This window comes from Oncorhynchus keta, chromosome 10 (assembly GCF_023373465.1).
Source record: "Oncorhynchus keta strain PuntledgeMale-10-30-2019 chromosome 10, Oket_V2, whole genome shotgun sequence".
In the NCBI taxonomy this organism is placed as follows: domain Eukaryota; kingdom Metazoa; phylum Chordata; class Actinopteri; order Salmoniformes; family Salmonidae; genus Oncorhynchus; species Oncorhynchus keta.
The window spans coordinates 48,043,107-48,070,933 of record NC_068430.1 but is presented as its reverse complement, the minus strand read 5'-3'; the positions used below and the strand labels follow the sequence as shown (position 1 = coordinate 48,070,933).

The 27,827-nt window shown below is 42.0% G+C and overlaps 2 protein-coding genes and 1 long non-coding RNA gene across 4 annotated transcripts in view; all 3 read left to right on the top strand.

The window, feature by feature from the left end:
- The first annotated feature begins 377 nt into the window (after positions 1-377).
- Positions 378-7,438, top strand: LOC118388889 (uncharacterized). The gene is made up of 6 exons (XR_004826634.2): positions 378-547; positions 884-2,109; positions 4,030-4,152; positions 4,666-4,749; positions 4,953-5,010; positions 5,646-7,438. It is a non-coding gene; the product is annotated as an uncharacterized LOC118388889 (long non-coding RNA).
- A 5,775-nt stretch (positions 7,439-13,213) lies between these two features.
- Positions 13,214-27,827, top strand: part of LOC118388887 (copine-3-like) — a 57,505-nt gene continuing 42,891 nt past the window's right edge. Inside the window, exon 1 of the mRNA XM_035778453.1 lies at positions 13,214-13,299. The gene's annotated coding sequence lies outside the window, so the exon portion shown is untranslated. The remainder of the gene's footprint in view (positions 13,300-27,827) is intronic.
- On the top strand, positions 13,215-27,038 carry LOC118388886 (RNA-binding protein 12-like). 2 transcript variants are annotated; one of them, XM_035778450.2, is made up of 2 exons: positions 13,215-13,299; positions 23,531-27,038. In XM_035778450.2, the coding sequence occupies exon 2, from the start codon at positions 23,556-23,558 to the stop codon at positions 26,163-26,165; it is 2,610 nt and encodes an 869-aa protein (XP_035634343.1). In that variant the 5' UTR covers positions 13,215-13,299; positions 23,531-23,555; the 3' UTR covers positions 26,166-27,038. The 2 variants fall into 2 exon arrangements, with proteins under 2 accessions (XP_035634343.1, XP_035634344.2); XM_035778451.2 differs by lacking the exon at positions 13,215-13,299 and adding an exon at positions 19,544-20,096.

Genomic DNA, 27,827 nt, shown 5'->3' with positions numbered 1-27,827 from the left:
CACTAACTGTGAAGGTGGACTTTGTTGCATTTATAGCGCAAGTGAGAAATTGCACTAGTCACACTAATAAAACATCTAAGGAGTTAGACATTGTGAAGGAGACAAATAGATTTCTGGATCTCCAGGACTTTACAGCCTAAATGTTACAGGGAGTACTGAATGAAGACGTTTCCCCCTCCCAGGGCCTGTCTGTTTAAATCTGTCTGAAGTAGTTTTTTTTTGTTTGAAATTCAGGGTAGTAGTGTGAATTTGGTTCGTGTTTTGGTAATTAGTATGAGTTTGTTTTGGGGGTATTTTTCACTACCCTGTACAGTAAGTAGGTGGCGGTAAAACACCGTACGAGTGTAGTCTGCCAATAAACCTCAAAGAGGAAGACGCTTGAATTTCCTGTCTGCGAATCCTGTTTGTCACCTGGTTGAGGTTAGTTAGCTAGGTTATATAAACGTGACGTGAAGATGATGAGCAAGGCTGTTACGACGAATTTTCTGAAATCCTTGCGAGGGTTCCCAGGCCACGGAATGAACTACGCTCAAAGTACTATCGAGAGGTAGCTGCGACGTTATACACACACACAATGTTTAATTAGCTACTTATCTTGTAGCGAGCGAATGATGGTCATTCGATGACGCAGTAAGCTTAGCCAGTTCCCTAGTTATTCAAATATCACCTAGTCAGACCTGTTCCAGCTGGCTGATATGAGTTATTAGATAGCTAGTTAGGTACTGTTAAAGAGTCTGTTACGCCCGCACATACCCTGTAATGGCTAATGGTGCATGATCTGCTAACGTTAGCACCTGTTCCCCAACTTTTCTGCTCTGAATGCTTGCTGGACCCTAATAACTAATGTCAATATAATGGTGTTTTTACATACTGTATTGAACAGGAGAAAGATGAGATGCGACTTCTCCATGGATTTTCAAGCAACACCAATGGTATTCTATCCACCAGCCTCTCCTACGATAATTATAGAACTGGCGCCATGAAATCTGTAAATCATTGGGTGTTATTAATTTGATTAAATAAATGTGATCTTTGAGTATTGCTACCACCACAGAACCTTCAACTCAATAGATTTTATTTAATGACTCTAGGAAACAAGAGTGAATTATTACGGTAACCCTCACTCCAGAACCCATGCATATGGCTGGGAAAGTGCAATGGAAAAAGCTAGAAAGTTATTTGAATGACAATTCATCGACCAGCTTTTGCATCATATCATCAAATGATGACAGAGGCTAACATATCTTCATTTGATGGATCCTTACAGCAAGTGGCACACCTGATTTGCTACAGATCCTCATGAAATCGTATTCACAAGTGGTGCCACTGAATCCAATATGTCAGTCACTCTTGTACTGCTTTAGTCAGATTAAGAGCAGGATTGGGGAGAGTGAATAATACATGTCAATAACTGCCTTCTGTTGAAAAGATTAATACATAAGGAGTTAAGGTTGATCAACTGTTCTGTTTAATTCATTTGTAAATGAAGATCGAGCGTTGGACTAGTAACCGGAAGGTTGCGAGTTCAAACCCCCGAGCTGACAAGGTACAAATCTGTCGTTCTGCCCTTAAACAGGCAGTTAACCCACTGTTCCCAGGCCGTCATTGAAAATAAGAATGTGTTCTTAACTGACTTGCCTGGTTAAATAAAGGTAAAAATTGTTTAAAAAATTTTTTTTTTAAAGGAACAGTGTCTGTTTTTGTTTCTTCCCACAATGCTTTCCTTCTATGGTGTGGTTAGTTTTACAGGGCTAAGAAGAAGCACGTTATCACTACTCAGACGGAGCATAAGTGTGCTTGGACTCCTGTCGAGTCTTGGAGGCAGAGGGCTTTGGCATAACCCATCTTCCTGTGAAAACTAATGGCCACTAATGGTTGTGTAATATAAACATTTGTTTGATGTGCAATGTTTTATAGAGCCTCATTGTATAAATCCACTACTGCTTGTACCAAGAATAAGCTCAATTGTTCAAGTAACTTAGCCTATTTCTTCAATATGTTTGCATGTCCTAAATACCACCACATGCTGATCTTAACGTTGACATTTTTTTTATAGCTACTGGAGGAAACAATTCATCCAGACAAGTTGTCTGACGGTGTCGAAGACAGGTAACCTTTAAACCTGAATATACTGAACAAAAATATAAACACAACATGTAAAGTGTTGGTTGGTTTCATGAGCTGAAATTAAAGATACACGAAAATCTTATTTCTCTAAAATGTTCACAAATTTGTTTATATCCCTGTTAGTGAGCATTTCTCCTTTGCCACGATAATCGTTCCACCTGACAGGTGTGGCATCAAAAAGCAGATTAAACAGCATGATCATTACATAGATGCACTTTGTGCTGGGGACAAAAAAGGGCCACTACAAAATGTGCAGTTTTGTCACACAACACAAAGCCAAAGCTGTCTCAGGTTTGGAGGGAGCGTGTAATTGGCATTCTGGCTTCAGGAATATCCACCGGAGCTGTTGCCAGAGAATTGAATGTTAATTTCTCTACCGTAACCTGCATTCAATGTTGTTTTTGAGAATTTGGCAGTATGTCAAATACACAACGCAGATCATGTGTAACAACGCCAGCCTAGGACCTCCACATCCGGCTTCTTCACCTGCGGGATTGTCTGAGGCCAGCCACCCGGACAGCTGATGAAACTCGGTCTGCACAACCAAAGAATTTCTGCACGAACTGTCAGAAACCGTCTCGGGAATATGCATGCTCGTCATCACCAGGGTCTTGACCTGACTTCAGTTTGACATCGTAACCGACTAAAGAGGGCAAATGCTCACCTTTGCTGTCCATTTGCACGCTGGAGAAGTGTGCTCTTCACGGAGGCAGATGGCAGACAACGTGTATGGTGTTGTGTGGGCGAGTAGTTTAGTTTGCTGTTATAAGCTACAGACAACGAACACACTTGCATTTTTTCGATTGCAATTTGAATGCACAGAAATACTATGATGAGATCCTGCGGCCCATTGTCATGCCATTCATCCGCAGCCATCGCATGTTTCAACATGATAATGTACATTTCACAAGGATCTGTAAACAATTCCTGGAAGCTGAAAATGTCCCAGTTCTTCCATGGCCTGAATACTCACCAGACATGTCACCCATTGAGCATGTTTGGGATACACTGTCGTACGTCGATTCAGAGCGTTCCGGTTCTCCCCAATATCCAGCAACTTCGCACAGCCATTGAAGAGAGGGACAACATTCCACTGACTACAATAAACAGCCTGATCAACTCTGCGAAGGAGATATCGCACTGCATGAGGCAAATGGTGTTCACACCAGATACTGTCTGGTTTTCTGATCCAGGCCGCTACTTTTGTGTGGGGGCCTGGATGTGGGGGTTCCGTGGGTGGCTTTTGACCTTCTCTTTGGATTCCTCCTGTCTAACTCATTGTTAGAAAAAAGCTTTGTCCAAATCATATATTAGGTACTAGATTTGATTTCCTATGAGTTAAAATGGCCAATTTGGGTACAGTCAATTAGCTTAATATCTCAGATTAAATTATATTTCAACAAAATAATGTTGCAGGGATACTAATCCTATCTGTTTCTCACAAAACATTCAGAACAATCTGAGATGGTGGGTGTCAATCTTTCAAATTTGATTTTTCACATGCGCCGAATACAACAGGTATTGCTTACCTTACAGTGAAATGCGTAACTTACTTACAAGCCCTTTACCAACAATGCTTTAACGCTTTATTTTTTTCTTAAGTAAAATAGAAAATGAAAGTGAAAAATAATTAAACAATAGCGAGGCTATATACAGGGGGTAATATGGTAATATGTACATGTAGGTAGAGTTAGTGACTGCTTATACTTTTTGAAGTGGAACGACCCATCTTATTTGCTGCAGGTTGTCGATGGGTAAATTGGAAGTGTTTTACTGAATGTGTAGTGGTGGTATATTCTTTTCAGTGAAAGAATAAATTCAGTTATTGATTTTAAAAAAAAAAAATATATATATATATATAATGTGTGTTTTTGTTACTTATTGATCCCCTCTCCTTTCCAGTATGATCACAGCCTTGAGTCCATTTTGGCAAACCGCCATATGCAGAAGATCATGTCAGAGATCCCTGATGTTGTGATGAATGGTGATCCAGAGCAAACATCCCCTGCTCTGTGCTTCACCTGGGTATGTGTGGATGGAAGTAGAATTACTATATTTTCCACAAGAACCATCTATGTAATTGGCTGGTAATCTGTTCATGAAATGAATCCCTTTATTCCTTTTGAGCTGTTATGTATGGTCTAAGTGGTGTATGAGTTAATCACATTAGAGCAATAGTATGTTGCATATGCCGACATATTGAGTGTAGCACTTAATAGTTGGTGGATTGTACTCTGTAGTCACTTTATGGAATAATTCCTTAAATGTTTGTTGATCCGCTATTAGTAACTTGAATGTTTTCGGTCTGACACCGGATGTATTAATTAGTCTTTTGCCTATGTGGAGGGAGAGAGTCTGTTGATGGCCCTGAATTTATGTTGCTCTTTCATCTGGCAGGTCAGAGGCAAATTAAGAGCTATTAGATTCTTTAAAAAAAAATATGTATATTATTTTACATTAAGACCTATTAGATTTCTTAGGGCTTTTAACTTGGATCCATACATTAAATACTGTTCATACATTGGTGATGCCATGCAGTGCCTGCACCTCTGCTTCATTGAAGCCTTCATGTGTCTTGAGAGCAATTGGAACAGATGAGGACCTGGCCCACTCCTCAGTCAGGTGAGTAACAGAAACACAACTCGGGAAGCTCACATTGATGGTCATGGGATTTTAAAGATGTAAACTTTCCTTTTTATTATTCCGAATTGAAAAAGAGCAGGGTCAAGAAGAACATTTTGCAGCTGAATGGTATTATTTTGGTGTCTTACCCAGTCTGTTTCTCCAAATTGCCTGACAATTTGGAATTGGCCGATTTAGCGCAGAAGTGGACTATACAGCGGACACGTGCATTCAGCAGGTCAAACGCCTTAGAGAGATGAGGTGAGAAATTACGAGTAGAACATTCTCATACAGAGTTTTACCAGACACAGATTAAGCCCAGTCCTGGACTACACAACAAACTCAATGGAGAATCTCCATTGAATTTGCCCTGTAGTTCAGGGCTAGGCTTAATCTGTGTCCAGGAAACCGGACCTTTCTAGGTCCGTGGATCAATTTCCAAAGACACTTGTTTTTTGGGAGGAACTCCGTCGGGGTCTCAACTTAATGTTGAGAGTAAGAATATTAGAATACACAAGGTGCAGTTTATAAATTTGGTCTTCTGGTCCACTGATAGGTTAACTGAGTGACTATGTCAGCTAACATTTTTTTTAGATTGTAAGTTAGTCTTGCGGCCAGCTATCTAAACTTGTATTAATCATGGCAGAATTACCGGCCGGGGTGCCCCCAAAAGGCGTACAGCGTGTGTTGGTATGGATGTGGGTATGCAGACCTGCGAGCCATTGCGGTCCTCATGAGTTCCTATTTATTTATTTTTTGTGCCCACACCCCCATCAAGGTTTCCCATCCCAGAGCTAATGGAATATAATATATTATCATTTTATTTTGCAACATTATCAATGTACTCTTACAGTTCTCAATGTCTTCATTGTTCTCCAACTTCTTTTTCTCTTCAGCCCCTTGTGGGAGATGATGCAAGAAGGGATCGATATAAAGAGCATTAAGTGGACTCAGCACTAGAGAGAGCCTTCAGGAAACATACCTAAGAGCATTGTGAATACTGAACTTGCTCAGTTTCGTGCCTAAAATGCCACTCTTGGGATGACTGGAAATAATTTATACCGTTTAGAAACGCAGAACTTCCTGACTTATGTTAGTGTAGGCCTACAAGTATATTTTGTATTGGCAGACCTGAATAATTTTGTTCCTTTTGTATTTGACAAAGTATTATTATTGACAGAAATGATGTGCTCTTGAAGCAGGAATCCACTACCCTGCTTGTGTTGTGCACACGGTTTTTAGTATTACTGTTCGCCCCAGCAATTTTATTGTTTTTGTTTCACCATAGTGCTGGGTCGGACAGTAATACCAATAACCGAGCACACAACACAAGCAGTGGAGCTGTAGCAGATTCCTGACTTTAAGTAGTTCAACAGCATTGACCATTGGATTTCATGACTGTGAGCAAGTTACAAAATGGTTCGTTTATGTAGTGCAGTTGAAGTCAGAAGTTTACTTACACTTAGGTTGGAGTCATTAAAACTCATTTTTCAACAACTCCACAATTTACTTGTTAACAAACTATAGTTTTGGCAATTCGGTGAGGATATCTACTATGTGCATAACACAAGTAATTTTTCCAACAATTGTTTACAGACAGATTATTTCACTTATAATTCACTGTATCACAATTCCAGTGGGTCAAACGTTTACATACACTAAGTTGACTGGGCCTTTAAACAGCTTGGAAAATTCCAGAAAAGGATGTCATGGCTTTGGAAGCTTCTGATAGGCTAATTGACATAATTTGAGTCAATTGGGAGTGTACCTGTGGATGTATTTCAAGGCCTACCTTCAAACTCAGTGCCTCTTTGCTTGACATTGGAAAATCAAAATAAATCAGCCAAGACCTCAGAAAAAGACCTCCACAAGTCTGGATCATCCTTGGGAGCAATTTCCAAATGCCTGAAGGTACCACGTTCATCTGTACAAACAATTTGTACAGATTCGCAAGTTGTCACCATGGAACCACGCAGCCGTCATACCACTTAGGAATGACGCGTTCTGTCTCCTAGAGATGAAGTACTTTGCTGCTGTTCTGGGATTGATTGACACTTTTTACACGAATATGCTGAAGATGCTGGTGGAAATGGGTACAAAAGTATCTATATCCACAGTAAAACGAGTCCTATATTTACATTTACATTTAAGTCATTTAGCAGACGCTCTTATCCAGAGCGACTTACAAATTGGTGCATTCACCTTATGACATCCAGTGGAACAGCCACTTTACAATAGTGTATCTAAATCTTTTAAGGGGGGGGGGGGGTGAGAAGGATTACTTTATCCTATCCTAGGTATTCCTTAAAGAGGTGGGGTTTCAGGTGTCTCCGGAAGGTGGTGATTGACTCCGCTGTCCTGGCGTCGTGAGGGAGTTTGTTCCACCATTGGGGAGCCAGAGCAGCGAACAGTTTTGACTGGGCTGAGCGGGAACTGTACTTCCTCAGTGGTAGGGAGGCGAGCAGGCCAGAGGTGGATGAACGCAGTGCCCTTGTTTGGGTGTAGGGCCTGATCAGAGCCTGGAGGTACTGAGGTGCCGTTCCCCTCACAGCTCCGTAGGCAAGCACCATGGTCTTGTAGCGGATGCGAGCTTCAACTGGAAGCCAGTGGAGAGAGCGGAGGAGCAGGGTGACGTGAGAGAACTTGGGAAGGTTGAACACCAGACGGGCTGCGGCGTTCTGGATGAGTTGTAGGGTTTAATGGCACAGGCAGGGAGCCCAGTCAACAGCGAGTTGCAGTAATCCAGACGGGAGATGACAAGTGCCTGGATTAGGACCTGCGCCGCTTCCTGTGTGAGGCAGGGTCGTACTCTGCGGATGTTGTAGAGCATGAACCTACAGGAACGGGCCACCGCCTTGATGTTAGTTGAGAACGACAGGGTGTTGTCCAGGATCACGCCAAGGTTCTTAGCGCTCTGGGAGGAGGACACAATGGAGTTGTCAACCGTGATGGCGAGATCATGGAACGGGCAGTCCTTCCCGGGAGGAAGAGCAGCTCCGTCTTGCCGAGGTTCAGCTTGAGGTGGTGATCCGTCATCCACACTGATATGTCTGCCAGACATGCAGAGATGCGATTCGCCACCTGGTCATCAGAAGGGGGAAAGGAGAAGATTAATTGTGTGTCGTCTGCATAGCAATGATAGGAGAGACCATGTGAGGTTATGACAGAGCCAAGTGACTTGGTGTATAGCGAGAATAGGAGAGGGCCTAGAACAGAGCCCTGGGGGACACCAGTGGTGAGAGCGCGTGGTGAGGAGACAGATTCTCGCCACGCCACCTGGTAGGAGCGACCTGTCAGGTAGGACGCAATCCAAGCGTGGGCCGCGCCGGAGATGCCCAACTCGGAGAGGGTGGAGAGGAGGATCTGATGGTTCACAGTATCGAAGGCAGCCGATAGGTCTAGAAGGATGAGAGCAGAGGAGAGAGAGTTAGCTTTAGCAGTGCGGAGCGCCTCCGTGATACAGAGAAGAGCAGTCTCAGTTGAATGACTAGTCTTGAAATATATATCGACATAACCTGAAACGCCGGTCAGCAAGGAAGAAGCCACTGCTCCAAAACCGCCATAAAAAGAGCCAGACCACGGTGTGCAACTGCACACGGGGACAGAGATTGTACTTTTTGGAGAAATGTCCTCTGGTCTGATGAAACAAAAATAGAACTGTTTGGCCATAATGACCATCGTTATGTTTGGAGGCAATGTGGAGGGCTTGCTAGTCGAAGATCACCATCCCAACCGTGAAGCACAGGGGTGGCAGGATCATGTTGTGGGGTTGCTTTGCTGCAGGAGGGACTGATGCACTTCACAAAATAGATGGCATCATGAGGATGGGAAATTATGTGTGTATATATTGAAGCAACATCTCAAGACATCAGTTAAAGCTTGGTCGCAAATGGGTCTTCCAAATGGACAATGACCCCAAGCATACTTCCAAAGTTGTGGCAAAATGGTTTAAGGACAACAAAGTCAAGGTATTGGAGTGGCCATCACAAAGCCCTGACCTCAATCCTATAGAAAATGTGTGAGCAGAACTGAAAAAACGTGTGCGAGCAAGGAGGCCTACACACCTGACTCAGTTACACCAGCTCTGTCAAGAGGAATTGGCCAAAATTCACCCAACTTATTGTGGGAAGCTTGTGGAAGGCTAGCCAAAACGTTTGACCCAAGTTAAACAATTTACAGGCAATGCTACCAAATTGAGTGTATGTAAACTTCTGACCCACTGGGAAAGTGATTAAATAAATAAAAGCTGATTTTATTTCATTCTCTACTATTATTCTGACATTTCACATTCTTAAAGTAAAGTGGTGCTCCTAACTGACCTAAAACAGGGGAATTTTTACTAGGATTAAATGTCAGGAATTGTGAACGGAGTTTAAATTGATTTGGCTAAGGTGTATGTAAACTTCAGACTGCAACTGTATGTGTTACATTCCATTTAGTTAATGGATCATTATTCGCTATATGTTGACAACATGCAGCATGCTAATGAGGTTGACAGTAAAGACTGGTTTCATGTCACAGTAAAGGAGAAAATGGAGAATTTGTTTGCCTCCTCTCAATGTGTGAATTTGAATCCCAACCTTGTGAAGCAATATTTGTATATTTGCTTTTTATTAGGGAGTGAAATACTGACATTTTACTAGCTAGACACACAAGCAGAAGCTGTTATTTTCTTTCTAGATTTCTACATGGCATTTGATACCATTGAACATCAATTCATTTTTCTTACTTAAACTGTCAATGAGGACATAAGGACATTAAGTTCAGTAATTTTACAATCAAACACTATTTATCAAACGTGGGGTTCGCCAGTTATGCGTAATTTCACCTTTTCTGGTTTTAACTTTGGAATTATTATCTCCAAGTATCCTTAATGACCCATCAAATGTCTATCAATATTTGGGAGAGGTTATGATCTCACAGTTTGCTGACAATATTCCTGGAAAACAAATATCAAATTGCCAAAGCACTTGACACCTATTGATTTGTTTTCTGTTATAGGATGGAACGTCTCAAAGTATGATCTCTGTTTATATGATAATGTAGAAACTACAATATGTAATATTCATGTTAAAGACAGTGTTGGTATCTGGGTATTCATATTACCAAAAACCACATTGTCAGACAGCCAATTAATTTCTCATCCAGACTTTTAAGATAGCGATTCTCCTTTTCAATAATTGGTTACAAAGAGACCTGTCTATACCAGGCAGAGTTATTTTGGTGAAAGCAGAAGGATTGTCTTGTTTCATATACCCTGCACTTTCATTATTTGTCCATGGACATTAACAAAGCCTTTGTGGATTTCTTCTGGAAGAATAAGCATAAAAATCTTAAGGATGCAGTTAAAGCTGGGGAGAAAGCAGGAGGGTTTGATATGTTGGGCTTTTTGGATGGAAATTATAACTTTAAAAAGGTAACTGGATGAAGAGGTGTATCGTTGCACCTGACTCCATTTTGGTACTTCGTTCCACAATATCTTTGAGAAGATTGTTGGTTAGAATTTGTTAACATGTGACTACATCTAAATTGCCTATAATACTATCAAAACGTCATGAACAACATCTGTTAGTGTGGAAGTTGAGCTTCGTACACAACTTTTCCCTTTATCAAACCAATATCTTGAATAATGAGTTACTTCATTATAATTTGGTGCTGTGATCAATGCGATCCCAAATGGCCGTATTCACCTAATGAGGTAATATAGGATCTGAGACTTAACCATAAATGCTTAGTTGGAGGAATGGATATTTATAATAAATAATGATCCAAGATGTGGTAACAAACAATTAAGAGGTGTTTCATTGTCAAAAGAGAGTCACCCCAAGAGAAAGTTTTATTGGAACTCAGTATTCAAGACCCAGATTGGAAAACCATGCTTTTAATGCCTTGCATGTTTTGTATACCAAACAAGGCTGGAGAGGTCCATTAGAAGGTGCTACATTATTTACACTGCACAAAACATTAGGAACACCTACTCTTTCCATGACATAGACTGACCATGTGAAAGCTATGATCCCTTATTGATGTCACCTGTTAAATCCACTTTATCAGTGTATATGAAGGGGGAGGACACAGGTTAAAGAAGGGTTTTTAAGCCTTAATGGATTGATATATAGATCCGTTGTATTTGTTTTTAAGGGTAGCACATGCTAAACGAAGCGCACAAACGTTGTGGTACATTAAGGAAATACGCAGATGGTTCAAAGGATGCAGTCAGTGATATGTTAGGGGCAGTGGTGTATATCCCAGATTTCAATGTAAGAGTATGTAAGCAGTTAACTGTTTGTGTCGGTGTATGCGGCCGAGTTGTTGGCCGTGATTATAGGTTTGAGATGGGTGGAGGAGGTGAAAACCCTCCGTATTGATTTGCTCTGATTCGGCTTCAGTGTTGAGTAGTGTGAAGACGGGCTGGTCAGATAGGGGAGACTTGTTTGTGGAGATGATGGTGCTGTTAATGGGAGTGGAGAGGATGGGAGTGGTGGTAAGCTTTTGCTGGGTTCCTGCCCATGTGGGTGTGGAGGGTAATGAGAAGGCTGATGCCGCAGGGATGTCAAGTCCTTGATCTGGGCAAAAGGGAGTAGGATGCTAGTAGAAAGAGAAGACAATTTTATCACATGCACGGGTCATTTTATCGCATGGGGTGGCAGCGTAGCCTAGTGGTTAGAGCGTTGGACTAGTAACCGGAAGGTTGCAAGGTACAAATCTGTAGTTCTGCCCCTGAACAGTTAACCCACTGTTCCTAGGCCGTCTTTGAAAATAAGAATTTGTTCTTAACTGACTTGCCTAGTTAAAGGTAAAATAAATAAAAGTTAAAGGAGAGGTGGGGAGTATGGGATGTAGGAGAGGAAGCTGTGTAGAGTAGACTACTGTTTGGGCACACAGGTTTGAATGCCACTGGGAGACATGGGCGACATGAAACAGGTCTGTGTGAGTGTTTAGTGGAGGAATGGAGAGATTGTGTGAAAGGGTTAGAGAGGCTGGATGGGGTTTGGGTGGTGTAGTGGGGGCAGGGAAGTGTTGTCCAGGGCTCTATTTTACTTTCTTAGAGGAACCGGACTAATGAAGGTAGGCTGTGACTGGCCTCACAATCCAGTACAGTATTTGGCAGTGTATGCACTTGAAAAGTTGGATGCTGTCCGCCAACCCAATCTAGCAGAAGACCTAGATTGTGTATGTGTGCAATTCAGAGGGTGAATGGGCAAAACAAAATATTTAAGTGTCTTTGAATGGGGTATGGTGGTAGGTGCCAGGCACAACGGTTTGTGCGTCAAGAACTGCAACACTGCTCGATTTTTCACGCTGGACAGTTTACTGTGTGTATCAAGAATGGTCCACCACCCAAAGGACGTCCAGCCAACTTCACACAACTGTGGGAAGCATTGGAGTCAACATGGAATGCTTTCGACACCTTGTTTTAGTCCATGCCCAACGAATTGAGGCGTTTGAGGGCAAAAGGGGTGTAACTCAATATTAGGAAATTGTTCTTTGTCCCGCTCCTCCGCTCTCTCCACTGGCTTCCAGTTGAAGCTCGCATCCGCTACAAGACCATGGTGCTTGCCTACGGAGCTGTGAGGGGAACGGCACCTCAGTACCTCCAGGCTCTGATCAGGCCCTACACCCAAACAAGGGCACTGCGTTCATCCACCTCTGGCCTGCTCGCCTCCCTACCACTGAGGAAGTACAGTTCCCGCTCAGCCCAGTCAAAACTGTTCGCTGCTCTGGCCCCCCAATGGTGGAACAAACTCCCCCACGACGCTAGGACAGCGGAGTCAATCACCACCTTCCGGAGACACCTGAAACCCCACCTCTTTAAGGAATACCTAGGATAGGATAAAGTAATCCTTCTCACCCCCCTTAAAAGATTTAGATGCACTATTGTAAAGTGGCTGTTCCACTGGATGTCATAAGGTGAATGCACCAATTTGTAAGTCGCTCTGGATAAGAGCGTCTGCTAAATGACTTAAATGTACTTAAAAAATGTACTTCTTAATGTTTTGTGTACACCGTGTATATCCGGCAAACGCCTCTATTTAGAAGTTTTTTTTTATTTTATCAATATAATATCCAAATTCTGGGATATTATATATTTCTCAAATAAGTCTGTTTAAATCTTACCTTGAGCAACACATTTTTTATTTTTAAACATTGATAAGAAGCTAGATTTTATTGTTAATTTCAATACTAAGTAAATTCAAGATATATTATTATATTATTATATTATTATATTATTATATTATTATTATTATTATATTATATGTACATTTCCCAAGAACCCAGATTTCAAGCCTTCCCCTATGAATTTGTAGCTTTTAAATTTTAAATTTAAATTACTTCTGTTACTATGTAATTTGTAGAAAATTATAATGCAATATTTTATGTATGATGTGATGTCTTATTTTATTTAAAATTGTGTACGGTGATTTTTTGTGTTTTTGCCTGAATTGAGTATTGTCTATTGTTACAAAAAAGAAAAACTACACAAGCAGAGAGAGAAGAGCAAGAGAGGAGGAAGCACCATAAAATAAAGATCTGTTAACAGATATTTCGGTAAGGACCAAATAAAAACACAGCGGACAAATGCAATTACAGAGATAGTAATAATGAAGTCGTTGACAGAGTGAAAATATAAACCTGCAGTTAGACATTGGGTGACTATAGCGTTAGCTAGAAGGGCTAGCTAGCTACTAGATATTTGGGGGGCATGTGAGATGTTCGGCCTGCCCAAATGGGGTAACGTTAGCTAGCTATGTGTTTAGAGAACAACAAGCTATATCACTCATGTATTACGTTATGCTTTTCGTGAGCTTTAGAAATGTGGGAACTAGCTAGCTAAACGTTTGATGTTCTCGTGTTTCGCTAGGTAGCTACTAGTCTGAATAAGTACGTTGAAGGGCAATTGTTCTGTCTTTAGCCAATGATGCTAGCTAGCTACCCATCTTGCTAATTAACTAGCTAGCTTCTCGGTCGGAGAAGGGGTTTTCATTGCAGGACCAACGCCATATTGGCTGTCTGCTCTTAATATCAATCCAACTAACGTTAGCTAGCTTGCACGGCGCCCTTTCTCGAGTAATGTGGTACACATGCAAATGTTGAAATGGCTAGATATAATTTGTCTGTGGTCTCTTCCTGTAGCCTTGCAGAATTTGCTGTCTTTTTGCAGCCCTTCACATTTGGAAACCGCTTTAGTACTGTGACAGACTGAGCTTTTAGCTACGTTATTGGCAAATGTGTTTTACAATGAAGTCTCGTTCATGTTGACAGCGTTTTCGTGCCCATGCAATTCCATTGCTATTTCATCAACTTCTGCCAATATGTGCTATTTGTCGTGACCAGAGATTGGGCAGTCCAGGGGTGTATTCATTACGCCTTGCAGCGGAAACCGTTCACCGTTTAAGAACCAAACGAAAGGGGGAGGGACCTACCTGAATTTGTCCAATAGAAACTCGTTTTCTTTGGAAACGATTTCTGTTGCAAAAGTGTTACAACGGTATACCCAGCAGGGGTGTAACCATTCGTCCAAACATGGTTGAAATGCACAAATTGAATCATTGAATTTATATTTCATGATTTGAAACTGAATTGAAAATTGCGTTCAGTTTTAAAATGTGATTTCAAATGTAATATTTATATATTCAGTTTGAATATGGTAGATTGCATTCGTTGTCTGTATCAAGTTTACAAACTATCATTTAAAGTTGATCAAAGTTTCATAATTTCAAATAAGGAGCACGTATCGAATCAAACGGTCTATGGTAAACAAAAGCTTCTGGTGGTTTCTGAAGCCAATCTGGCATGATGACCACAGGCCTCGCCAGGATATTATAGAAGGGAGTCGCACAAAAAAAACATGGATAAACTTTTCACTCCATATTTAATCTTGTGACTGACTGGGTTCGAACCAGGTCTCCTGCATGTCACAAGACTGTGTTGACCCACTTGGCTAAAGCCTATAGGGATAAGTTCAGGAAGTTAATGTAAAGGACGACACGCTTTCTTATTGAGTACGATTTCCCCCCCGATTCAGCTCATATCGAGACTCGGAACTCAGGACCTCTGCCTCGCAAACACGTGTGACTGCCCTCTTGAGTTCCAACCCGCCGCGCTGTTGAGAAAGTCCTTCAATTGCGCAAGGGGCGACACTTCAGACTGATGAGTGAGTTGTAGATCTGAGTCCAGTGGCACCATTGCATATGAAGATGGCGCCGACAGACATGGCAGCTCTGCTTCTAGCTCCTAAGCAACTTTCCAGTATTTTGTTTTGTTGTTGTGATTTCTTACATTATTAGCCCAGAACAGTTTTTGTGTTATTACGTACAGCCAGAAATAACTTTTGGATATCAGAGCGGCGGTAACTCACCAACATTTACAACCAGAAATATGACTTTCCCAAATTGGATCCTTTGTTCGTACCCTCCAGGGCAACTGAACTTATACCAGAGGCTGCTCCAAGACGCTGCTGGTGGAGAAGAGGTATTCTGATTGGACTTGTAGTCCGACTCAGGAGGCGTGCACACCATCCGCCACTTCCGAGCATATATTCGCTAATGTGCAGTTCAGCTAATTTTCAGTCCCCAGACAATAAAGTAGACGAGCTCAGGGCGAGGATCTCCTTCCAGAGAGACATCAGGATTGCAACATACTGTTTCATAAAATCATGGCGCTCTCCAGATATACTGTCCCCGTTCATACAGCCAGCTGGGTTCTTAGTACATCGCTCAGACCGGAATAAAGAATTCTCCGGAGGAAGAAGAAAGGTGGTGTATGTTTCATGATTAACAACTCATAATGTGATTGTGATAGCGTACAGGAACTCAAGTCCTTTTGTTCCCTCAACCTAGAATGCCTCACGATCAAATGCCGACCGTATTACCTCCCAAGAGAATTCTCTTTGGTTATAGTCACAGCCGTGTTTATTCCCCATCAAGCCGATACCACGATGGCCCTCAAGGAATTACACTGGACTTTGTGCAAACTGGAAACCACCTATCCTGAGGCTGCATTTATGTAGCTGGGTATTTTAACTAAGCAAATTTGACACATCAAAACATTGCCTTTAGTACTCGCACGTCAGAATGGGATATGTTCCGGGTAGCCTATGAGAATAACATTGGCGTATACAGTGACTGAGTTCATCAGGAAGTGTATAGGGGATGTGGTTCCCACTGTGACTATTAAAATCGACCCAAACCAAAAACGGTGGACAGATGACAGCATTCGCGCAAACCACCGCATTTAACCACAGCAAGGTGACTGGGAATATGGTTGAATACAAACTGTAGTTATGCCCTCCGTAAGGCAAGCAAACAGGCAAAATGTCAGTACAGAGACAGTGGAGTAGCAATTCAATGGCTCAGACACGATACGTATATGGCAGATTACTAATGGAAAACCAGCCAAGACACGGACACCGGCGTCTTGCTCCCGGACAAGCTAAACACCTTCGCCCGTTTTGAGGACAACACAGTGCCACCAACACGGCCCACTCCCAAGGACTGTGGGCTCTCGTTCTCCGTGGCCAATGTGAGTAAGACATTTAAGCGTGTTAACCCCCGCAAGACTGCCGGCCCAAACGGCATCCCTAGCCGAGTCCTCAGAGCATGCGCAGACCAGCTGGCAGGAGGGTTTACGGACATTTTCAATCTCTCCCTATCCCAGTCTGCTGTTCCTACTTGCTTCAAGATGTCCACCATTGTTCCTGTACCAAAGAAAGCAAAGGGAACTGAACTAAATGACTATAGCTAAGCCTTCAACACAGTAGTACCCTCCAAGCCCATCTTTAAGCTTGGGGCCCTGGGTCTGAACCCTGCCCTGTGCAACTGGGTCCTGGATTTCCTGATGGGCTGACCCCAGGTGGTGAATGTAGGAAACAACACCTCCACTGCTGATCCTAAACACAGGGGCCCTACAAGGGTGAGTGCTCAGCCCCCTCCTGTACTCCCTGTGTACTCCCACTTAATGATGGGAGCCTACCACGTGTTTAAAGCGCAACTGAAGGCAATAAACAACTTATATCGATGCCACTTATCTGGTCGAAAGTCAAACATTTATTCTAGTTTCAAAATCGACTAAAGTGTAAATAGGATAATTTTGGTCAAAAAGTCAGTCTCATCCAAAACAGTTTATTTTTAAAGTGAGTTTGTCATGACTTGAGGGTTTGGTTTTGATTTCAACAAGGCTAACTTTCCCACTAACACGGGATACACACTGCTGCGCACTATCCAATCATACCGCAGAACACATATACAGTGAGACAGACCTGCCCAGCAGTGCAACAGATCAGAGTTTGTTTACATAAGACATGTCACACCTTGGATAGAAGTAAAATTGCGCGACTAAAACTTCCTCTGCAAAAACGTCAACTCAAGAAATCTGTCATTTTTAAAATCTTAGATCGACTATTTTGAGTAAATGATACTGGCATTGTATGGCCTCAAGTTATGCTGAAAACTATGATTTTGATATCTTGGTTGGCCAGTCATTGCATCAATAGCCATCTATGAATTTGAAAGTGGTTACATTTCTCCAGGCCTTTTCCTCAGTTTTTACCCAAAATAGAGGCGAGGTGCCGCTTTGTTATTGTTTCAACTGCGGATTGCCACTTTAAGATGGCTAGGTGGGACAACCACAGTTGGGGCGGCAGGGTAGCCTAGTGGTTAGAGCGTTGGACTAGTAACCGAAAGGTTGCAAGTTCGAATCGCTGAGCTGACAAGGTACAAATCTGTCGTTCTGCCCCTGAACAGGCAGTTAACCCACTAGGCCGTCATTGAAAATAAGAATTTGTTCTTAACTCACTTGCCTAGTAAAATAAAACAGTTGATGACCTCACTTTGTTGCAGATGTGGACCATGTTATGTGCTTTCACAGGAGTGACTGTTGTCCCCTGTATGTTTTGTGGAAAGATTCCCAAACAATTGAGATATTGTAGTGTGCTGAAGCTTTGAGTTCACACACATGCAGGTGGTTGCATTTTCCATACAAAATAAGGAATATGCGAGGCTACATTTTAGTGTAGGCCCAGGCTTGCATTTTTCATGGGGCAGGGTCTGAATAGAGTCCTCAGTGTGAGACTGATGACGCAGTAGACCTGATTTTAGGTTTGTCCATAGTATGTTCAGGTATTGGGCTTCAGAGTCTCTTGATAACCATGATCAAATTATGTGTTTGGTGGGAGATGAGAAGCAGTCTTCCAACTGACCGGTCCATTACCATATTATTATACCTTATTTGCATATGTAGGCCATATAGTTGACATAATTTTACATAGAACAGTTTAAGGATAAGCTATCGAGGGAAACTTGGGCAATGAAATACAAGTTTAATGACATGGATGTTTATTTCACTCTTATGGATTTCTGTGATGAATTAAATGTATTTTCATGCTTAATGTCAACATGAGAAATTATGAGATGCATAATCTTTGTGAAATGTATTAGTGTATGGCTTTTTGGCGCGGCAGCCATTTGAAGGAGTTTGTGTTCTAATTTACTGCATTTCTCCTGATGCAAAACAAAAGCTGATATGGGGTTGAATCAAGAGTGCTTTGTACATGCTGTTCACTAAGGATGCCTTCATTTGCCTGCTTTTTGCTCATGTTTTTGCTTCAATTTCCTATTGTTTTGTTAGTCAAGAATTGATTTAAATTGCTTGCTGTCAGGATTGGCTTGGATATCCTGTGCCACAGTTTTAACGAAGCACCATTATTACAGGTAAAGCTTGTGAATATGTCCTGAACAGGCTTGGACTTCCAGTCCAACCCCCACAACCTTCTGTCTGCTCGTCATGGTTTTTACCAGTAATTATTAGCTTTGTTAGGCTATATTCATTGACCTTATTGATTCCCTTCTTGACTAGTGTCCCTTTTGGGATAGTGTACTCTATTGTGGAAACCTCTGAAGTTGAGCAGAGCTAAGAATGACCTACCAAGGTATGAGTGGTATAGAGGAAGAGCATGGTATGTTGGTGGCATTCTTTGACAAGATACCACATTATCCACAAGCCCCAAGTAAATGTCTCCACTTCATGAACTGATCTCCTTCTGTTGACCACATTTTCTACTTGCTTTTTACTAGGTTGTTTTGGCAAACACCTGCTCTGAACAATGCTTGAGACTTGAGCCAACACATAGGCTAATTGTCTTGCACCTTTAGTGTTTTAATGTTGTTATGCATTTATGCGATAACACATGGCCTAATTTGTCTGATCCTCTCCGAAATTTAAACAATTCATCAAATCAATTTGTATTTGTCACGTCCCGAATACAACAAGTGTAGGTAGACCTGAGTGAAATGCTCACTTACTGGATCCGGTATCGTGACTACAGCCTCAAGCTCATTACCATAACGCAACGTTAACTATTCATGAAAATCGCAAATGAAATGAAATTAATCTATTTGCTCTCAAGCTTAGCCTTTTGTTAACAACACTGTCATCTCAGATTTTCAAAATATGCTTCTCAACCATTGCAAAACAAGCATTTGTGTAACAGTATTGATAGCTAACGTAGCATTTAGCGTAGCATTTAGCGTTAGCATTCAGCAGGCAACATTTACACAAAAAAACAGAAAAGCATTCAAATAAAATAATTTACCTTTGAAGAACTTCAGATGTTTTCAATGAGGAGACTCTCAGATAGCAAATGTTCAGTTTTTCCTGAAAGATTATTTGTTTAGGACAAATCGCTCAGTTTTCTGCGTCACGTTTAGTTACAAAAAAAAACCTGTATCCAGGATTGTGTAAATCTATCCGCAAGCTCATTACCATAACGCAACGTTAACTATTCATGAAAATCGCAAATGAAATTAAATGAATCTATTTGGTCTCAAGCTTAGACTTTTGTTAACAACACTGTCATCTCAGATTTTCAAAATATGCTTCTCAACCATTGCAAAACAAGCATTTGTGTAACAGTATTGATGGCTAACGTACCATTTAGCGTTTGCATTCAGCATGCAAAATTTTCCACAAAAACCAGAAAAGAATTCAAATAAAATAATTTACATTTGAAGAACTTCAGATGTGTGTCTAACAGAGGAGACTCTGTTAGATAGCAAATGTTCCGTTTTTACAAAAAATATTATTTGTGTCAACTAATCGCTCCGTTTTGTTCATCACATTTGGGGAGGGGGAAAAAATTATATATATTAAGTCATTAAAACGCTAACTTTTTTCCAAATTAACTCCATAATATCGACAGAAACATGGCAAACCGATATTTAGAATCAATCCTCAAGGTTGATCCTCTATCGACGATAAAATCCATTGTGGCATTTTACTTTCTCTTCTGAAGAAATGGAACGCGCATGGACCTACAGATTACGCACACAGGACACCGGGCGGGACACCAGGTAAATGTAGTCTCTTATGGTCAATCTTCCAATGATATGCCTACAAACACGTCACAATGCTGCAGACACCTCGGGGAATAGACAGAAACCGCAGGCTCATTCCTGGCGCATTCACAGCCATATAAGGAGACATTGGAACACAGCGCCTTCAGAATCTGGGGCATTTCCTATATGAAACTTCATCTTGGTTTCGCCTGTAGCATTAGTTCTGGGACACTCACAGATAATATATTTGCAGTTTTGGAAACGTCAGAGTTTTTTCTTTCCAAAGCTGTCAATTACATGCATAGTCGAGCATCTTTTCGTGACAAAATATCTTGTTTAAAACGCGAACGTTTTTTTATCCAAAAATTAAAAGAGCGCCCCCTATCTCGAAGAAGTTAATAAACCACAACTTAATTGCTAGATACAAGATGGTCTAGTCAGATAAATCGATGAAAGTCGACTTCAAAATGTGGTTTCGTTTTAGGATTTGCATCTGTTGTTGGTAAGTAAATGCACCCTGTAAGCTTCTAAAACGACTTACTCAACCTTTTAAATTCATGCCCCTTCTTCCACCTGAAATGTATTGGACATGGGCCTAATTATGCATCAGATTGATCAATTGGAAGTTGAGCTATACAGTGCATTCGGAAAGTATTTAGAATCCTTGACTTTTTCCCCCAAAAATGGTTATGGCCTTATTCTAAAATGTATTAAATTTGTATTTTTTCCTCCTCAGTCTGCACACAATACCTCATAACGAAGCAAAAACAGTTTTTTTAGCGAAAGTATAATACATAAAATACTTATCACAGACCCTTAACTCTGTACTTTGTTGAAGCACCTTTGGTAGTGATTACAGCCTCGAGTCTTCTTGGGGTATGACGCTACAAGCTTGGCACACCGGAATTTGGGGGGTTTCTCCCATTCTTCTTCTCTGCAGATCCTCTCAAGCTCTGTCAGATTGGATGGGGAGCGTCGCTGCACAGCTATTTCCAGGTCTTTCCAGAGATGTTACATCGGGTTAAAGTCTGTGCTCTGGCTGGGCCACTCAAGAACATTCAGAGCCTTGTCCCAAAAGCCACTCCTACTTTGTCTTGGCTGTGTGCTTAGGGTCATTGTCCTGTTGGAAGGTGAACCTTCAACCCAGTCTGAGGTCCTGAGCAGGTTTTCATCAAGGCTCTCTCTGTACTTTGCTCCGTTCATCTTTCCCTCAATCCTGACTAGTCTCCCAGTCCCTTTCACTGAAAAACATCCCCACAGTATGATGCTGCTGCCACGCGTTACCATAAGGATGGTGCCAGGTTTCCTCCAGGCTTGGCATTTAGGCCAAAGTGTTCAATCTTGGTTCCATCAGACCAGAGAATCTTGTTTCGCATGGGCTGAGTCCTTTAGGTGCTTTTTGGAAAACTCCAAGCGGGGGGTGGGGGGGCATTTACTAAGGAGTGGTTTCCGTCTGGCCATTCTACCACAGAGGTCTGATTGGTAGAGTGCGGCAGAGATGGTTGTTTTTCTGGAAGGTTCTCCCATCTCCACAGAGGAACTCTGGAGATCTGTCAGTGACCATCGGGTTCTTGGTCACCTCCCTGACCAAGGACTTCTCCCCCGATTGCGCAGGTTGGCCGGTCAGCCAGCTCTAGGAAGAGTCTTGGTTGCTCTAAACTTCTTCCATTTAAGCATGATGGAGGCCACTGCTCTGACATGCAGTGTCAACCTTGGGACCTTACAGTTTGTCGGAAGTTTGCATAAACCTCAGCCAAATACATTTAAACTCAGTTTCACAATTCTTTCCATTTAATCCGAGTAAAAATTCTCTGTCTTAGGTCAGTTAGGATCACCACTTTATTTTAAGAATGTGACATGTCAGAATAATAGTGATTTTATTACAGCTTTTATTTATTTCTTCCCATTCCCAGTGGGTCAGAAGTTTGCATACACTCAATTAATATTTGGCAGCAATGCCTTTAAATGGAGTGGCCATCACAAAGCCCTGACCTCAATCCCATAGAACATTTGTGGGCAGAACTGAAAAAGCGTGTGCGAGCAAGGAGGCCTACAAACCTGATTCTATTACACCAGCTCTGTCAGGAGGAATGGGCCAGAATTCACCCAATTTATTGTGGGAAGCTTGTGGAAGCCTACCCAAAACGTTTGACCCAAGTTAAACAATTTAAAGGCAATGCTATCAAATACTAATTGAGAATGTAAACTTCTGACCCACTGGGAATGTGACAAAAGAAATAAAAGCTGAAATAAATAAATCATTCTATTATTCTGACGATCCTAACTGACCTAAGACAGGGAATTTTTACTAGGATTAAATATCAGGAGTTGTGGAAAAACTGAGTTTAAATTAATTTGGCTGAGGTGTATGTAAACTTCTGACTTCAACTGTATCTAGAAAGGTGTGTGCCTTTCCAAATCATGTCCAATCAATTGAAACAGGATGCACCTGAAGCTCATCATTTGAGTCTCATCACAAAGGGTCTGCAGATTGATGAGGGGAAACATTTTATTTAATCCAATTTATTATAAGGCTGTATTGTAACAAAATGTGTAAAAAAGGAAGGAGTCTGAATACTTTCTGATTGCACTGTAGGTTTATACAATTAATTAATTGCATTAGGCTTGGGCTGTATCCAGATTGTCATACCTTTTTATACCGACCTTGTACCACACAATGGGTGCTATTTTCAAACCCCACTGAGCAATGCTAACAAGTAAATGTAAAAACCCATCTAAATGCTAACATTTTCTAAAGTCTCTGACCATAAGTATTTGCAAGACAGACATCCCAACTCAAACAGTGAGTGACTCAAGGCTCTGGTCTCTCATCGTTGTGCTTGTAAACAAACACCACGTGACTTGGGACTACCAACAAGCTTCATAATGACAAATTATGTGACGGGAGAAATGAGGGTTCGCAATCTTCATCTCCTAACGTATTACACAAGTTGACTGCAGGTAAACTAGCTAATATTCTAATTCATTAAAAAAAGTCAAAGAAATTGTTTTGACGGTAATGAAAAACCATCCTGTGGCTATTTCCAAATACCCTGCTGTTCGGTATACCGCCCAAGCCTAAATTTCATTGAAATTTGTGGTACTATAATTATGAGCAAGATTTAGGCCTATGAGTAACATTTCTACATTCAAGATTTGCTTTTTAGACCTAGGGTCTACATAATGTCCTTGAGCCAAGGCTGATGTATGTGGTGAATGAAGCAATGTGTGGATGGCTGTCTAAGAGTGGTGATGAGTGGACAAACCGCCTAAAACTTGTACATATACTTGTACATACATTTTGAATTTCTCTGATGCATTGGGCTCTCATCGAATATATACAAACGTAAGCCGTCTTGTAAATCATGGTTTCTCTCCTGCTCTTTGTTTCTTGTGTGTTCATCGCTCTTTCCTCTAGTCTTACGGTGGTTGCTTTTTTTTACCTGCAGGTGTGTGTTGTTTCGCCTCAGCAGCATGGCTGTGGTCATCCGCATGCAGGGTCTCCCGATAGTGGCGGGGACCATGGACATACGCCATTTCTTCTCTGGATTGACCATCCCAGATGGTGGGGTGCATATTGTAGGGGGTGAACATGGTGAGGCTTTTATTGTTTTCGCCACAGATGAAGATGCCAGGCTTGGCATGATGCGTAACGGGGGAGCAATCAAAGGTTCAAAAGTGTCACTTTTGCTGAGCAGCAAGACCGAGATGCAGAATATTATTGAGCTTAGCCGCAGGCGTTTTAAAACGGGCAATGTAGAGGGAGCAGCAGGAAATGGTAGAAGGCCAGGTCCCCCCGTCAACACATGTGGGAGGGGCAGTCTACCCAACACTTTACAAGGGTTCAGCAACACCACACCAGCCACCGTCACCACAGCTGCCTCTGCACATGAAACCATAAGCAACAAAAATGTGTCCACGTTTGCCACCACTGGCATGGGAAACATGCCCCCCAGTTTCAGCAACAACTTCAGGAGCCCAAATCTCACCATGGGATCCAGTATGAGAACAGCCATGTCCTCCCGCAACTCTGTACCACCACCTATTCACCCTTTGACAACCATGCCATCCTTGCCACCCATGCCTTCCATACCCCCCATGCCACTTCCACCACCAGTGTCCTCTGTGCCTCCTGTTGCCACTGTGTCACCTTTGACCCAAGGCCCCCCTGTCCTTCCCATGAGTCTGTCCCACATGGGCTCAATGCCACCATTCAACCCAGGTGTCCCACCCCCTAGTGGACTGGCCCCAAATCACATGTTTGTTGGCCATATGAACCCTCTGTTAAATCTCCAGGCACACATGAAGGCAGCAATAGGTAATTCAGACGAGTTATATGTTCACCTTCAAGGCCTGCCCTTCTCAGCTACTGAAATGGATATTGGGGAGTTTTTCTGTGGGTTAGGGGTGGACTCCATCCGACTGGTCAGGGACAACATTGGCCGGAGTAGCGGCAGGGCCCTGGCCAAGTTCTTTTCCCCTCAGGACACTTTTGAGGCACTCAAAAGAAGCAGCGGAATGTTAAGGCAGAGGTACGTGGACATCTCTCCGGCCACAGAGAGCCAGTGGATGAGTGTCAGCAGTGGTGGCAACGGGGTTGGAGGGCAAGCCCACTCAAAATCCAGTAATGTGCCCCAAGACCAGCATCACCGCAGCAACATGAATTCAGCATATCCTTCAACCAGAGATCATGCAAGGTCTCGCTCCCCTCACAACAAGGAGTTCTGTGTCTACCTAAAAGGCCTGCCCTACGAAGCAGTAAATAAACAGATCTGTGAGTTCTTCAAAAAGCTGGACATTATGGAAGACCGCATTTACATTGCTTATGGACCCACTGGCCGAGCTACAGGTGAGGGCTTTGTCCAGTTGAAAAATGAAATGGATTACAAGGTTGCCCTCAGCTGTCACATGCAGTATATGGGAAGCCGATTCATACAAGTTCACCCCATCAGTAAGAAAGCTATGTTTGAAAAGATTGATTCCATTCGTCAAAGGATGCAGGGTGTTGATAAGAAAAACAACTCTGAGTCTGGCAAGAGCCCTAGAAACTGTGCACACATCTCAAATATTCCATATAATGTGTCAAAGAAAGATGTCCATCTGTTTCTGGAAGGCATTGCAGTATTTGAAGAAAGTCTTAAAGTTCTGGTTGACAGCAGTGGTAACGGTCTAGGTCAGGCTGTTGTGCAGTTCAGGGTAGAGGAGGATGCGCTAAATGCTGAGAGACTACACAGGCAGAAGTTAAATGGCAGAGATGCCTTTGTGCATTTGGTCACCTTTGAGCAGATGAAGGAAATCGAGAGAAACCCACCACCACAGGTTAAGAGAGGCCAGAAATTTGAAGGGAACTCTCAAGGCCAGGCACACGGCCATGCTCAGGCACAGAATCCTATTCAAGCCCAAGCTCACCCCTTTGCCAGTATAACAGGAGAAGAGTTCAACTTCCTCAGAAACACTGTTGGCAATTTAGGCAATGGTCCTTTTGCTCAATTTACTGTCCCGGGTAATGGAATAGTGGGCCCTCCTCCTCTACCCCCATTTGCAGCAAGTCTAGATAATGTAGCCCATAGCATTCCCCCACCTATGGTTGCTGGTCACTTGCCTGGAGCAGTTCTGGCACCCCCAAGCTTCCGACCAGGTAGCAACAATGGCCCACCTGGCTTTGGACCAGAGGGCATGAGGGACAGGCCACCTTTTGACAACGGCTCTAGAAAGAGAGGAGGCCATAACAACCGAGGAAGTGGCCAAGGGCGTTTAGATGTGCGCCCTCAGTCTGCCTTGGGCTGTGGCCCTGGCTCTGACCCTCTGAGAGAGCAGTCACCCGGAGGCCCTGGTAACCCTCGTGGACCAACCATTGTAAAGATCCAAAACATGCCTTTCACCGTAACAGTTGATGAGATCCTAGATTTCTTTTATGGGTATCAAGTGCTGCCTGGTTCAGTCTGTCAACAGTTCAGTGAAAAGGGCCTGCCCACTGGTGAGGCAATGGTTGCCTTTGAGTCACACGAGGAGGCATCATCTGCTGTCATGGATTTAAATGATAGGCCTATTGGGGCTAGGAAAGTGAAGATAACCCTAGGATAAGACTCCAATGTTCCTCTCTACCAATAATGATTAAGTGAAACATCTGGTTTCATTAATGCAAAGGTAAGATCTTGCATTTAGGATTTAAGCTCCCAACTATCTTTAGCTCCTTTACCAAAGTTATCAAGTTGTTAGTAGCGTAAGAATCAAATGGAACGCTGCTATATTGATTTGATGTATAATATAGCTAAAGTGGGATGTTTGGATTTTCCAAATGGCAAAAAGCCAACTGTTGATGTAGCTTGAGTCCAATCATATTTAGAGTAAGAGCCTTGGATGATATGGTTGGATTAAGAGGATAGTCTTATTTCTGTGCTGAGATGTCACTTTCACTTGGAAGTATGTAATTATTTTCAAATGCCCTGACACTTTTTGTGTTCTTGTATTTCTTCCATAGATTTAACATTCTCTTTGTGATGATTTTCTAAAGGGGGTACTTGCCAAATGCTGCCATGCATGGTGTTAGTACAGAGAACACTCATTTGTGTCATGGTTAAAGCGTTTGCTTATTTGCTCTATGCTGTTTTTCACTGTTAATAAATGAAAATGTCAATGTTGTTGCTAGCTATGTTGTATGATAAATTGTACTGCTTGTTTCTGAGAAAAAGATGTTGAATATTGCATTTGGTTTAATGGTCTGCAGAGCTCTTTATAACTTTTTGTATCTGCCAACCCTCCCACTACGATATACTATTTTTGAAAATGAGCTGTTTTGCAAAGATGTATATACTATTTGGAATGTTTTAGTTTTGTAGTGTTGTCTAACAAGAGACACTTAAGTTTTATATTTTTGGGGACGTTCCAGCTTATTTCACAAGTGTGTATATACTGTTTAGCTTACACTTTTGTCAATAAAATGACATTCCTGACAGATTTACAAGCCATTCTATTTTTCTCATTTTTCACTTGCTTGATGATTATATATATAATATAATATATGCCATTTAGCTGACGCTTTTATCCAAAGCGACTTACAGTCATGTGTGCATACATTCTACGTATGGGTGGTCCCGGGAATCGAACCCACTACCCTGGCGTTACAAGCGCCATGCTCTACCAACTGAGCCACAGAAGGACCACCATATGAACAATAAAATGGTTTTGGGAAGGCACCCAGATTTTACCAAACGGTCCAGGTAATTAATTAATTTTTATTAAGGCCCAATGTAGCAGTTTTCAAATCATTTTTGGGTAACAATTAAGTACCTTACTGTGATTGTTTTAAATTAAAATGGTCAAAAATAAACAAAATAGCTTCAAAGAGCAGGCCAAAACCCCATCCCACCAAAACAGGTTGAATTGCCTGGCAGCCTTTTGAAACTGCTCTTACGGGGGGGAAAGGGTATTATCATTTTCAGTGTTATTCCAACCTCATTTTATTTATATAACACAGGAAGAGCTTGACTGCACTGGGCCTTTTAAGTTAGGCCTACATTTAGCTGTTTAAACTACTTAAAAAGGGTAATATAGGCTATATCGAGGTTTTGCAAGTGACCATATAGGGTTGAATGGGACATTTGATAGGGTTTGCCAAGAAACCCATACAGTAGGCTGGTTTTCCAGACCCAGATTAAGCCTAGTCCTGGACTAAAATGCCCTTTCAATGGCAATTCTCTGTTAAGAATTATTTTTAGAACAGGACCAGGCTTAATCTGTGTCTGG

Bases quoted from the DNA above. Each gene is read 5' to 3' on its own strand.
- LOC118388886 (XM_035778451.2), top strand. From the start codon at position 20,041: ATGGAACGCGCATGGACCTACAGATTACGCACACAGGACACCGGGCGG. The intron at 20,097-23,530 runs GTAAATGTAGTC...TTTTACCTGCAG, and splicing joins GACACCGGGCGGGACACCAG to GTGTGTGTTGTTTCGCCTCA.